The sequence below is a fragment of the Castanea sativa genome, chromosome 1, assembly GCF_040712315.1.
Source record: "Castanea sativa cultivar Marrone di Chiusa Pesio chromosome 1, ASM4071231v1".
In the NCBI taxonomy this organism is placed as follows: Eukaryota; Viridiplantae; Streptophyta; class Magnoliopsida; order Fagales; family Fagaceae; genus Castanea; species Castanea sativa.
Genome location: NC_134013.1, coordinates 17,974,278 through 17,988,997, shown reverse-complemented (window position 1 = coordinate 17,988,997; position 14,720 = coordinate 17,974,278). Strand labels below are relative to the sequence as shown.

The window sequence follows — 14,720 nt, the reverse complement described above, 5'->3', positions numbered from 1 at the left end:
GAACATTCTCCATCCACAGTGTATAGTCAAAAACATTTAAGAAATGCATGGCTAGACTAAAATATGTTATAAATGTGGTAGATTTTAATTAGCTCAACCGATAACGTCTCTTAACGTCTAATAAAATACTTGAATTTGATTTTCTCCTAAAAAAACCACATTGGTGTATTAACATGTTGATAAAAACTAATCCCAATAAAGCTAACAACATAGAGTTGTGTGTGTGCATATAGGAAAATTATTAAGTACTCCCCATTCTCACATGAATAGTGGGTCCCACCATGAATTTAATTAGTGAAACTTACAATTCATATGAGAGGAGGGAGTACGTATTTATGGTACTCCGGGAGTATACAATAATTTCCCGTGTATATATATATATTATAGAAAATAACTTTCCATTGCCCATATATAGCTTAAACTAGGATTGTTGAAATGTTTAATAGAAAAAAAAGGATTTTTGATGTGTTTAAAGGTTTACAAAGTACAAACCCTAAGTAAAAGTAAAACCAACAAAGAAAGAAAAAAAGAAAATGTAAGATAGCTTTCTATATTAGTAAAATAATAACGAATATTTCCATATTTGTGCCATGCATTCAAAATTGTCTAAACCAAAAAAAATTATGGATTCATAATCCACTAACAATCCATAATATAAAAAGATGCTTTAATTTTTTTGTTTGAATTTTATTTTCATTAATTCTTTACTTAGTAATGTACTATGCAAACTTTGGAATGGATCTAGAAAAACAAATTCCCACATTCATATAATACTCCATCTCAAAACTTAAAATTTCACGATCATTTTAGCTTTAAGCATTTATTTTTCAAGACTTTCTCTTGTACCACCACACTAACCTATATAAGTTTTACCTTGTAAATGTTATTATTTTATTATTAAAACTTTATGTGTGTGTGTGTTTTTTTTGAGAAACAACTTTATATGTGAGTTAACACCATTAAAAATCCAATTATCATGACTTTTATTGGATTAAAACAATATCACAATAAACAAATTTCAAATAAATTATGTTTAATATTCTCTAAATAAAATATAATTAAATTTTGTTTAATTTATTTTACAAATTCTTTTATAAAAATTATTTATTTATTAATATCAATTAAACAAGTTTGTTTTTTTCCCCCTAAAATAGGTTACCCACAAGTGGTTTTTTTTTTTTTACAATATAGAATTCTACTCTAGCTTAATTTAAGTGTATATGTGTGTAGAACTCCCTCTTAGAGACTTGAATCTCAACTTTTACCCTCGCACCCTATAAGCACTTATACCCACAAGTTATTATAAAGAGAAAAATAAATACCCCCCAAAATCAAAAGTTTGGTGATTAAAGTTGTAACTTCCAACAAGAAGCAAGAACGAAAGAAAAATCCCAAATGATAAGCAATGATATGCTTCTATTTGAGTGTCACGTGGACCCAAACAAACAAAGCTTCCATGTCCCAAAGCTTCTCATTGGCCGTGATTTCCAACTTCTGTCACGGCACGGGACCCAATCACACCACCGCCTTCATCACCCACAAAACCAAACCAAAAGTACACCTTAGTCTTTAGTCTTCACTAAAAACTATAAAAAAAAAAAAAAAAAAAAAAAAAATCTAAAACTAAACAAATTCCTTCCCAGGTAAGAAATACAAAACCTTCTAACTTTTCAGTCAAAAAAAAGAAAAAAAAAACCTCAATTGTGTTTGTGTGTGTTTGGTTTTTTGGTTGCGTTGTTGTTCCAAAATACAAGTACTTCTCGAATACGGTAAGCCTCCCTTGCCAACAAATTATTATTATTATTATTATTATTATTATTGGGCTTTTGGATTGGATCTCTGATAAACCCTAATTAAAAATATATATATTAATAATAAGAGGGATTTGGGGAGGGATTGTGGTTGTGAACTGATGTGATGTGATGAATGAGAAACCCTAAGAAGAAGGAGAAGAAGTTGGGGAGAAAGGCGTAGATGCTTGTCTCTGGAGGTGGAGGGGGAGTGGACCTGAATTGGTTCCTACACTTCTTATTTACTCTCTTCATTATCGCTGTTGGATTGCTCCACCTCGTCAAGAACACCGCTTCCAAGTACTTTGAGGTTGACGCCAATTTTGAATCAAACCCACCAAGAGATTCATCAATGGCCATACAAAATAGCAGCACCACCACCAACAACAGCTCTTGCCCTACCTCTACCTCTACCTCTAGCCCTGATCATCTTCATCGCAGCTCTCCAATGCCCAACGAGGACTCCGCCTGCGCCCACTGCCGTAACCCCGCCACCAAAAAGTGCTCCCGCTGCAAGGCCGTTCGATACTGGTAACTCTATAAAGATGATCACTTTGGCTGGCTTGTTTTGTGATTCCTTCTTCTTTTTTTTTAATCTGGGGTTTCTTGTTTTTCAATTAAAGAGTCTGTTTTTGATGTTTTGTTGTTACAAGTTTTTGTTTTTATAGATTGATGCATTATAATTGGATAGAATTCGGTATAATTGGTATTCTGAAATAGTTTAATTCTAGTGGTTTTAGCAACAACTTTAATTTATGTTGAGTTCTAGTCTGCAAGAAAAGTTTATACATTGGTGGATCCAGGACTTATTACATGCCAAAGATTGCTAAAGATTGAAGCTTGACATATATACTCAAAAGGAAAATCATGGCAACAACTTGAATAGTGGTTTGCATTCAAGTGATTAGATTATGCAGAATTCTGGCCTGCAAGAAAACTTTATGAATTGGTGGATCCAGGACTAATTACATGCCAAAGATGAAAGTTTGACATATATACTCAAAAGGAAAATCATAGCAACAACTTGGGCAAATTCAAAAAAACACTTGGGGGAGTTCAATTTCAATAGTTATTTTTGTCAATTGCTAATTTCAAGGAGTAATAAATGAATTTTATTTTATTTTTTCTTAAATTATTCACTTTCTAGTTTCATCCATCTCCATAAAAGGACGGATCTGTAATTGCCTTGTATGAGTTGCTATAGGAAGCTTCATGTTTTTGGCATTGGTCTGTGGATGAAAGACCTATCTGCTTAAGGATTTACTTTGCACAACTAAGTTATTCTTGTATAGGAAATACAATTAACAACTTACTAAAAATTGAATGTTGATGATGTGTGCAAGAAGGTGGCACATGCTGCCTATTATGATGCAACTTAAACTGTTGCATCTGATCTTGCAAGACTTTCTTGGTGAATGTCTTGTTTACTGTCTTGAGACCTTTTTCTTTTTTCTTTTTCTTTTCAAAAGCAAGAATTCGGCAGTGGATCCCCTGTCACAGTGGTTCTTTTTTTCTTTTTCATTTTTCTTGGATAACCATTGGTGAACATGAGTAGGGGTAACCTATCCTTCAAGCCACTGGATGTTCTGGTGCTTCTAGCTACGGGTGGTGTTTGGGCAAGCATTGTTGCGCAATCTCTGGACAGATGATCTTCATGTCAATACATCAATTCCATGAGACTGTTGTGGCATTTAAGTTCTGAAGTTTAATGATTGGTTCTGTGAACCAGAGAATATAATTTGTCATTATTTAAGATTTAAATAAATTGTCTTTTTGGGCATGTTACTGGGTACTGTTGGCAGATTTGTTCTACAATGCGACTATATGATTCTTAGGTTAAATCTAAAATTTAATAACAAGAACTTGGAGATAAGCTTCATTTTTGTAATGTTATTATTATTGGGTGCAAATATTTTTTCTTGGAACAAAGGAGACTTTGCTTCTCTCTTATGTGGACTGCAGTAAATCTAAGAACCTCCTTTGAGAAAAACAAGCTCAGCTGTGCCTCTTGCAGATGATTTTTTGCATGAGGAAATAACTCTTTTGTATGTAACAACCCATCCCCTTCTCTTTTCCCCCCTTACTCTTTAGTTTAGTACTGGTATTAACCACTGATTTACTTGTATATTTATATGAACTGGTATTAATCACTACCTTCTTCTGGTTTCAACATTTTTATGTTTTTCAAGGCATTAGTATTAATTATTATTCCTTTTTTGAATGCGTTTCTTATTTGGTTGGTGAGTGCATGCTTATGTTTTTGTTTTTGGCTGCATTAATTTTGTTTTGTTATTGTTTTCATTATTTATTTGACTTTTTTACTGTTTTAGTGAGTTTCATCTGTAATGGTGAGTGTGTGCTTGTTAGTAGTTGTTACTTGTTAGGTTCATAATAATTATCAGGTGGAAATTTTAAATTTTTTTCCCAGCTCGCAAAAATGCCAAGAAGCTCACTGGAAATCTGGACATAAGTCAAAATGCAAGGATTTGAGACCATCTGGGGTAAATTCAACAGCGGGCTCTGGACGCAAAACTTCTGGGCTTGGGGGTAAAAGTTGCTCGGGAATTGCACTGGTTCCTGCTCATGGTCGTGGAATCTCTAAGCTAATCAAGCAGCCAAAAAAAGTAATTGTTTGTCCTCCCCCTCCCCCCAAAATTACTTTTCCTTTTGCACTATAAATGACACTTAAATAAGAAACCTGTAACCAAGACTTGTATCTTTTCAGATTCTTTTTCCATACGAAGAATTTGTGAATTTTTTCAATTGGGACAAGCCAGGATTCCCTCCTTGTGGACTTCTAAATTGTGGGAACAGGTTTGTGTATACCATAATTATGCTTTGGTATAATACCATCAAGTGGATGCTTAACATGTGAGGATATATTACACTAGTGCACATTTTCCCCTCCCCTTAAAATGCACACAAAATACATGCATGCATATGGGGTTCATGTATGGTGATTTTTTTTGTCCCTTTATTTGGTGCAGTTGCTATGCCAATGTGGTTCTACAATGCCTTGCATTCACACGGCCACTTGTTGCTTACTTGTTGGAAAAAGGCCATCGGAAAGAATGTAAACTCATACGCTAGATATCACCTTCCCCCGTCACCCCCCCCCCCCTTTTTTTTTACTCTTTGGAGGGGTTATAAGTGCTTAAACTATTTCTTACTCTTATGATTGTTGATTTTTGTGTTCCAGGTGATCGGGATGATTGGTGCTTCCTATGTGAATTTCAAATACATGTTGAAAGGGCAAGCCAAAGCTCGCAAGCCTTTTCACCTATAAATATTCTCTCTCGCTTACCTAATATTGGTGGTAATCTTGGCTACGGAAGACAGGAAGATGCTCATGAGTTCATGCGGTTTGTGTTATTTTTGTCAAATTCAGTATATTTACGTGAACTAGCAAATTGCTTCAGTTCCATTAAATAAGGACGTAATGTAGTGTAACAGCATTTTATGTTAAGTTCAGTTCAATTTTGTGAAGTCCACTGTCTTGCTTGTAGGTTTGCAATAGACACAATGCAATCTGTCTGTCTCGATGAATTTGGTGGAGAAAAAGCTGTTGATTCTAGCTCTCAAGAGACAACCCTTATCCAACATATATTTGGTGGTCATCTCCAATCTCAGGTTATGCATATTATTATTACTGAACACAATGATTTTACTTGTTGTTTATGAGCTTGTTACTTCTCTGTGCATTTAATGTGGGTGTTAGAGATAACATGGGCACTTGAGCAGTCTTCTTGTTTTTTATTTTCTCTACCCTTTTCTGACTTACACATAAATAGGCAATGGTTTTCTGAACAAGCTGTTTTGTAGAATCTCTAGACGTGTCTAACCCGTCTGAGTGCAGCCTAATTAATGGTTGCAAGCGTAGGATGAATTGTAGATCTAGACACTCTCAGTTTGATCCCCACTAGGAGTTCCCTTGGATTACCTGATACATGGTCCTAGTGGGTGGGTTGTGTCTCTATGGTTTACTACGCAGGGGTGGGTCCAAAGGGCCTTGCCTTGGTGAGGTTCCATGTCATCTCAAAAAAATAGATCTCTAGTTGTGCCTAGTTTTTTGGGCCTAACTTAACTCACTTTCTTTGGTGGCTCCTTGTTCAATAGAAGTAATTTGTATGTGGTTTATCTCTGTCAAGCCAATGGCATATAAATATTCTTTCATTTAGTCTCTACAGATCCAGTCCTTGGAACAACCTGATTAAGTTATTCTATTTTTGTGCATGTGCATGTTGAAATTCTTTAAATACTTTCAAACACTTAGAGCTGGCTTACAATATAGCTGTAGTTATGCAACGATAGAGGTTAATGAATTCTTTTCAAATCACATTTCGATTTTGAGATTTTCTATTGCTAATTGTACATTTGATTCCTCTATAATCCTTTTTGTTGGTTTCCTTTTGAGGTATTGAATTTTTATGTTTAAAAAAAAATATATTTTCAGGTGATATGTACAAAATGCAATAATATTTCAAATCAGTATGAAAGTATGATGGATTTGACTGTGGAAATTCATGGGGATGCTGCATCTTTGGAGGAATGCCTAGAACAATTCACAGCCAAGGAGTGCCTTAATGGAGAAAATATGTATAAATGCGATTGGTATGGTTGCATCTATTTTTCCATCAGGTTCAATTAAAAAATTTAAAAAGAAAAGAAAAAAACTATAATTCTGCATACTGTGTATCAGCTGTGATGTATGTGTTCTAGTAAATTTTCTTTCTTTTTACCTAGCCAAAAAAGAAAAAAAAAAAAGAAAGAAGAAGACTTGTAGAATAGTTTTAAGCATAATTTTTTTAATTGTTGTTTTGGCCTTCCTTTTAAAGAGGATAATCCAAATTTGTATTTTTGTTATTTTATTGCAATCCATCATTTGCATTATGTGTGTTATAAAAGTATGGTTAGATTGGTCAAGAACTTTGTAGCTCAACTAGTTGACACTTACTAGTATTTTCAACGGAGATGTCTAGAGTTTAAATCCCCTCACAACTATCAAATTCTAAATAAATAACACCTAGGGGTTGGCTCAAGTGGTCAAGGCCTTGTTCTTGGTGGTATGCTTCTTCCAAGTCTAAGGTTTGAATCCCCTTGGGTGAAAACAGTTTCTAGAGGCCACGTCCCATTGGCAAAGCCAATGACTGATCCTTGTGATGTGGGTGTGTTACATTGGTCCAGGGTTTAACGGGGTAAAAAGACACGATGCTCTGCCCGGTCTCTGGGGTTCCTCATCATAAAAATTAAAGTAAAGTTAAATTGGTGAATGGAGAGGATGATTGAATATTTTTGGGTATGGTGATGGTTGAGATATGCCTAATTTGGCTGTTTTGGAAAATTTTGATGAACAAGCTACAAAAGAATGGGAGTGAGGGAAATTTACGGTCCCTTATTTTTTTTATGCTTCTAGTATGAAGAAATGCCTTTTTGGCATCTTTATTTATATTTTTTACCTCTATGTTTCTCACGAATTTGTGTTGCATTCAAGAAAGTCTTGTTGATTCAAGGTTTTATGTACAATCTATTATATTTATGGAGAGTTTCTTGCATATGGTGGTTTAGTTTGTCGTGATCTTTTAAGTTTAATTTACTGATGTTTTGGTTCTAAATTATGTGTTTTCCATGTCAGTATTTGATCTCATGTTAGAAATTATATATTTTTGCTGTTTACAGCTGCAATGACTATGTTAAGGCTTGGAAGCGTCTTACTGTGAAAAAAGCTCCAAATATTCTTACAATTGCCTTAAAAAGATTTCAGGTCTGAGCTATACTCATTTTACATGTTCTATCTTATGTTTTGTAATGCACTCTTACTATGTTAAATGCAAATTCTAAGCTATATTATAGATTTTCACTTTCAAAAGTAATAGTGTGTCATCTTGAGTTTGTGTAATTTGTTTTGCTAGATCGAATTTGAGAATGTCTCTCAAAATTCTAGTTTATCTATCTGCAACTTTTTACAGAGTGGGAGGTTTGGGAAACTTAATAAGAGAGTCACTTTCCCTGAAACTTTGGATCTTAGCCCTTACATGAGCGAACCAGGAGATGGTACAGATGTATACAAGCTTTATGCGGTGGTTGTTCATTTGGATTTGTTGAACGCATCCTTTTATGGGCATTACAACTGCTATACCAAGGATTTTTGTGGAAACTGGTATAAAATTGATGATTGTAAGGTAGATCTCTCTCTCTCTCTCTCTCTCTCTCATATGTGTGTGTGTGTCATGCATGGTTCCTGCACACGCATTTGCATCACTACTCCCAGTGTAAGAATTGGTCCCTTTTATTCCTAAAAACCCTAAATTGATATTACATGTTTAGTTCCCACCTCTTACTTGTTCAATTACAGCTAGTGTTGGAATTGTTCGTACCAGTGCCACTGACAGCTGGTGTAGAACTTGTTACCTTTATACTAATAAAGGAAATCTTACATGGATATCTCATGTTTTATTAAGGCAACTAGTTGTACCCCTTTTTTGTTGGTTTAAAGGAGTTCATAAGTGATCCCATATCTTGAATGTCCAGTGTACATTTATGTTGGAAGTAGCAAAACAATGGACTATAATGATTGGATGGCTACTGTCCCCTTTCTGTGAAAGTTTTTGTGGATCTATAACCTATAGGTCATCTTGTGAAACATGTGTCCTCTGCAGCATGCACACAGCCATGGATTGGCAAATGCTCATGTTTTATCTATCATAAATAATTTACTTTTTTCTGTTCTGACCTCTTTTGCAACTTTCTCAGGTTACAAGTGTTGAATTAAAAGAGGTACTTTCTCAGGAAGCATATATGCTTTTCTATTGCAGGTATGTGTGTGTGTGTGTGTGTTGGTCAATGGCCATTGGCCACCCTCTTTTCCTTCTTTTTTTATTGACATTACAATTTAAACCATTTTGTTTTTTGACAATTTTGTTGCTTGGTGTGATTCAAATTATGGGGCCTTTGACTTGAGTTGCCTTGAGAGTTTAATTTTGGGTTAAGTTTCATTGATTTTTGAGTTCTTGCATCTTCAGCCTGGACGCCTTTTTAAATTGTATAGTGCATGCAAATATGCTGACATATGCATGATTGAACTTGTATTTTATTGTCCCTATAGAGGGAATCGTCTTTGTTTAAAAACTAGCCAGTGTTTATGCTTGGCTTGAAATTTTGTGGAGTCTTTGCTTTTGTATGCCTGAGTGTGAATCAAATACACTAGTCTTGTAACAGATACTCTAAATGATCCTATTTTTCCTCTTGTTGAGCAGGGTGAGTGCTCGTCCATCATGTCTTAGACCTATTGAACCTTCGGTGGAGCAGCAGCAGCAGCAGCAGCAGCAGATGGGACAAGTGACAGCAGCGCCTTGCCTAAAAGAACAAGTTGAATGCTCCACAACTGTGGAGTCTCTAAATCACATGAATGGTTTTGCGGTATCGTCTGATGATAGTAGTCCGCACCCAAAGGTTTCTAGCTGTGAAGAAGAGTCATCTACTGGAATCAACCCTGTAGCTCTAAAAGAAAATCATAAGGATATGGAGGTGGTCTACGTCGAGTCAAGTTCTGTTTCTAAGGAGGTTGCCAGCTGTGAAACTGAGTCATATTTTGGAATAAGCATTGAAGATTTAAGAGAAGATCCAGAGGATATAAACACGACCAATTCTGGGTCACATACACCAATTTCAGTTGAGTTCTCTAGCCATGAGAAAGAATCTTCTGCTGCATTTAATTCTGTGGCTGGAAGAGAAGATCTGGAAGATGTGAATATGGCTGATTCTGAGTGGTGTCCAGTTGAGTTAAAGGAGGTTTCCTGCAGTGAGATGGATCCTGTTTCAATGGATTGTAAATTTGTAAGAGAAGATTCAGGGGATAAGGAGGTTGAGTCAAGACCATCTGTTGCAAAGCATGCTGAGGTTTATGGCAATGGGCACATTGATCAAAGTGAAATTCCATGTCGAGAAGAACATGCTCGTAAACCAGTTGCGGCTGAAACTCATAAACTGAAACGCGTACCACCCCTCTACAATTCTGATTGTGTGGATGGAAATGGAGCAAAGAGAGTAGGAATAATGGGTGACAGTTTCTAATAATTTTAGGTTCTTTTTTCTATATTTCATATTCTTTTATGATCCCACCGTCAAAAGGAAAAGATTTGAGTTGGGAATTCTTTCTGGGGTTTCAGTATTTGCAGAAATCTCGGTTCCATTGTACCATGATCAGATAACTCTTAACTTATCAAAGTGGACACAGTTATGGATATCGCAATAGATTGTAAGGAGGAGAAATTACCTTCACTCTCCATTGCTGAGCTAATTTTGTCTATAAAAATATCTACGGTAGAATTAATTTTCCTGTCTTATATATTTAGAGAGAGAATTCTTTACTCCTAATTAAATCGTTGCTTGATTTGTGTTGTGAAAGAAATAACTACCTAATAATAATAATGATATATCATTTCTGCAATTTTGTATGCATAATATTTGTATGTTGTTAACACACAGGGATAAAGAAAAAAGGCATCATGGGTTCAAGATGAAAATTCATTGCCATTACACACGTTCACCACCATATTATTTATGCTTGTGAATTGTAATGACAGATTCTTTATTTCTTTATTTATTTTCTTTAGTTCATTTGAACTATTTTAGTCTGCACAGCAAACACACACATCCACTGCATGACTTCTCTTTTCATTGAATTTTGTTTTCTCGGGGGATTGAAACGTTTTCCTTAATACCCTTTAATAGAAAGGGTTTGGCTTGTGTCTAGTGTTAGAGCAATGATGGAAACATGGACATGACATTGTGATCAAAATTGACCACGTGGACGTAGATATGACATGTCCAAAATTGATCATGTTTATTGATCATGTGTCAAGATTGTGTTTTATCCAATTTTTCAGAGCCCTGGGCATAAGTTTTACTTTTGCTTGTATTATTTCTAAGGGTCCAGTTAAGTTGTCACTACTTTTTCAATTTTCGAGAAATTTTTTTTTCCAAAAATGATTAATTATTGTGTTCCAAGGCACACATTAGCAAAATTCTATTTCTAAAAATCATTTTGGTATGGGTTGTTCACATGGTATTCTTATTCAAATATTTATTTTTTGGATTTAATTTTTCTGTCAACTAATCCTAAGTTATTTTTAATTATTTTATTTTATTTTTTCCTTTAAATTTAAGTTTTAAAACATTTTAAATTCAAGGCTAGATTTTTTTTTATTTGAGAAACACACACACATAGAGAAAGAAGATGAGATAAGAGAATACACTCACACGCCAACACCAAAATTGTATGCAAATTCAAGGCTAAATAGGTATGAGATTCCACTTTACACGCATTAATGATCAAAACAATATAGTTTTACTTACTAATAAATCTAAAGGCATAATAAAAATCACAACAAATTTTACAACTATATGAGTTGGCAAATTATAAATGGTGAATAATAAAGTATTATAAGTGAGGTCTATATTAGAATTAATAATAATTTAGCAACTCATGAATTGTAAAAACTATTGTGTATGTAGTATTCTCTTTACTTACATTTCAGCTTTCTCCAGTCCCCACCACTTCAAGAGTTCTATAAAAATAAACTTTCATAAAAAAAAATGAAAAAAGAAAAGAAAATAGTAATGATATATCTACAATATTTTTACCATACATTCATAACAAATTCTAAGTGTTAAGTTGTTATTGTTTATTATTGATAAGCCACAAAATAATTTCAAAGATAAAAATTTAAATTACAATTAATAATAATTTTCTACCTAATTTTTTTTCCGAAAATACCTGCCGCACTTCTCAAAAAAAAAAGAAAAAGGATCATGATTGGTTCTGTGCACACGTCATCTGTAAACCGTAATAGAAAAATCAACTTTCAACAAAGGAGGCTGGGATTGGGGTCATATGTAGTTGGAAGTTTGGTACACTACAAATTCAATCCATCTAAAATAGCAGTAGGAAAAGCAGTCACCCATTTCTTCTTATTTCCTTCATATCAAAATTACCCTTTCGGATTTCGTTCATAAACCAGAATTTTCATTGCAGCAGGGATGGCCCCAGATTGGTCTTCTATTCCAGTTGATCTCTTGAGGCTTGTTGCAAACAAAGTCCACTCACTCGAAGACTATGTTCACTTTGGTGCAGTTTGTTGGTCATGGTACCATGCCACCACTACTCCTAAGAACAACAACCTCAAATCCTTATTTCCTTGGTTGTTGCTTGCTGACAGAGAAAACAATGACTCACGTGGTTTTTACAGCTTGTCTAGCAACAAAGTTTACGAGTTTGACTTGCCAGAGATTGTAGGAAAACGTTGCTGGGGCTCTCCTTTTGGTTGGTTAGTCATTGCTGGTATTGACAATATGGAAATCCAACTATTCAACCCCTTATCAAGAGCCAGTATCTCTCTCCCCTCACAGACTATTTTTTTGGGTGATGAGAACGAAAATTCTATTATGCATTATTGGTATGTTAACAAGGTAGTCATTTCTTCAAATCCTCCTAATTTTATAGTTATGGCTATTTATTCATGTTATAGAAAGTTAGCATTTGCTAAGCCTGGTGACCATGTTTGGTCCGAAATTAGACTAGACAATACTGTTGGTACTGGATTCTCAGACATCACATACTTTGATGGAGATTTTTTCATAGCTAAATGCACAGGACAACTTTTGGTTTGTGATTTTTCTGGCATTGACCCAGTGGCAATAGAATTTGCACCATCACCTCCTGGAGTGGCAGACGAGGCTAGGTATCTACTGTATCTTGTGGACTTGGGAGGTGAACTTTGTATGGTATTTCGTTACTTTGATGTGATTGAGACTATAAGCAATATATCCTTGAAGACAAGGTCTTTTGAAGTGTATAAGCTTGATATGAACACTAGGACTTGGAAGCGAATGGATTCATTGGGAGATTGGTCCCTGTTTGTGGGAAATAACTACACTTTCTCTGTTCGGGATTTTGGCTGTACTGATTGCAGGTCTAGTTGCATATACTTCACTCATGACTATTGCCAATGTTCTGACCAAATTAGTGGCAATGATACTGGAATCTACAATTACAAGGGAGGTGAGATACAAGCCTTACCCGTATTGCAGGATCTCTATTCTGTTCTTCGTCCACCGCTTTGGATCACACCACAACTTTCTTAAGCCGATAAACTTTGCATCATTGAGAGTGAAATGACCATGGTCATTTCTATAAATTGTTTTAATTCTAATTCCAGTTGGGTCATTTTATATTACATTATTGTAATTCTAATTCCTGTCTATAAATTATGGATTATCCACTCAAGATTACATGTTCTACTACCATATATGATAAATTATTGATTGTCTCGAAAGATTAAATTGTTAAGAAACCTTGAATTGGATCATTTATTCTAAGCTCTAAAAGTACCTAATCGTAGCAAATTTGTGCAGCAGTTCAAGGTTTTCCGTATTAATGATCCTACCATCTGAAAAGGTTTTGTTTTTCTACTGATGGAGGCAAGATTTTTCCAATCTCTTGTGCATCATTCTTAGAGAAATTTGCATTGGCATTTGTAATCCTATAAATGAATCTGTAGAAACTAAATTAGTTGACATAACGAATATGAAGTCTCCTCTTTCTACGCCTACTCGATTTGAAAATGCAAAGGTAAGTACGGAAGTATAATCGTATTCAAATAGTAGACAATGAAATGTGTTGGATTCATGCATCATCGTTTATACTTAGATAAGATGAGGGTAACGGATAAAAAAACATTGGATGGAAAATTGGGCAATTCTTGGACATAAGGTTAGGGGGTTCTTGTTTATTAATATATCCTCATCCTCCCTTTTGGGGGAAGACAAGAGAGTTGTCATTTGGATGGAATAAAAGGGCATTATGACAATTTGTCTTGGGTTCTTTGAGTGGCCTTTCAAAATATTTGCAAGCTCATAAAACCTTTGTAGGGGTGTAGATAAACTAGGCCAATTAGTAAACAAGCTAAATTCAAGTCCAAGCTTAAGTTTATGCTTAATTATTAAACGAGCCAAGTTCAAAACAAAATAATGTATTTGCGAATAAGCTTATAAGTATAAGATTCTATTGTAATGTATGAAATATTATGAATTTAAATATATACATGTAAATATACTTGTATATACCTGAATTGGATTCACGTAAATTTATAATAAATTCATAACATATCAAATCATTATTTTGAATTTATTGACAATATAAATTGTCCCTTTGTATTAAAAATACATATAATTTTTAATAATATAAGTTTAATGAATCTAGTTTTTAAAAATCCAAACACGCAAATTATTTTATCTAATTAACTCAAATAATATAATAACAACTATAATTTATTTACTAATTATTAGCATGGACTTGTGAAAGGTTAAAATGAAAGAAAAAAAATAAGGTTATGGTGTAAACTATATATAAGAAAATGCTAATTAATTAAGTAGATCAGATACAAGTTCGAACTTATTTCGATAAAAAAATGAACTAAATTTGAAAATTTACTTTAGCATGGTGAAAAGCTCAAGATCAGCTCAATTTTTATTATAATTATATGAATTAATTTTAAACTTTTAATACGACTAAACTTATGGCCTGTTTGGATGTTTAAAAAAGGAGGGGGAGTAGAGTAGAGGGAAGGGGAGTAATTCAATTACCTTGTTTGAGAGTTTTTTAAGGAAGGAGGGGGAGGGTTTGAAGGAGTTTCAATTACTTCCAACCCCCTCATTTTTAATTCCCCCAAATTGGAGAGATTTGGAGGGAGAGTAGAGCACATAAAATTATTGATAAAGTAAATTACCTAATTTACCCTTATTATATTTATAAAATTACAATGTTAAAAACAAGGGGAAGGGCTAATTACTCCCTTCCCCCTTACTAATTATAAAAACATCCAAACAAGGTGGAGGGTAATCATTCTCCTCTACTCTCCTCCCCACTACTCC

At 34.3% G+C, this 14,720-nt stretch overlaps 2 protein-coding genes across 3 annotated transcripts; both read left to right on the top strand.

Annotated features, from left to right (window-relative positions):
* Nucleotides 1–1,847: 1,847 nt before the first annotated feature.
* On the top strand, nt 1,848–10,119 carry LOC142616674 (ubiquitin carboxyl-terminal hydrolase 18). 2 transcript variants are annotated; one of them, XM_075789472.1, is made up of 11 exons: nt 1,848–2,321; nt 4,219–4,414; nt 4,516–4,604; nt 4,778–4,863; nt 4,990–5,152; nt 5,297–5,420; nt 6,244–6,401; nt 7,467–7,551; nt 7,700–7,969; nt 8,541–8,602; nt 9,044–10,119. In XM_075789472.1, the coding sequence occupies exons 1-11, from the start codon at nt 1,975–1,977 to the stop codon at nt 9,858–9,860; spliced, it is 2,397 nt and encodes a 798-aa protein (XP_075645587.1). In that variant the 5' UTR covers nt 1,848–1,974; the 3' UTR covers nt 9,861–10,119. The 2 variants fall into 2 exon arrangements, with proteins under 2 accessions (XP_075645587.1, XP_075645591.1); XM_075789476.1 differs by having other exon boundaries at nt 1,849–2,321; nt 7,757–7,969.
* A 1,709-nt stretch (nt 10,120–11,828) lies between these two features.
* On the top strand, nt 11,829–12,932 carry LOC142621693 (F-box protein SKIP23-like). Its single transcript, XM_075795034.1, has one exon. The coding sequence runs from the start codon at nt 11,829–11,831 to the stop codon at nt 12,930–12,932; it is 1,104 nt and encodes a 367-aa protein (XP_075651149.1).
* Nucleotides 12,933–14,720: the final 1,788 nt, after the last annotated feature.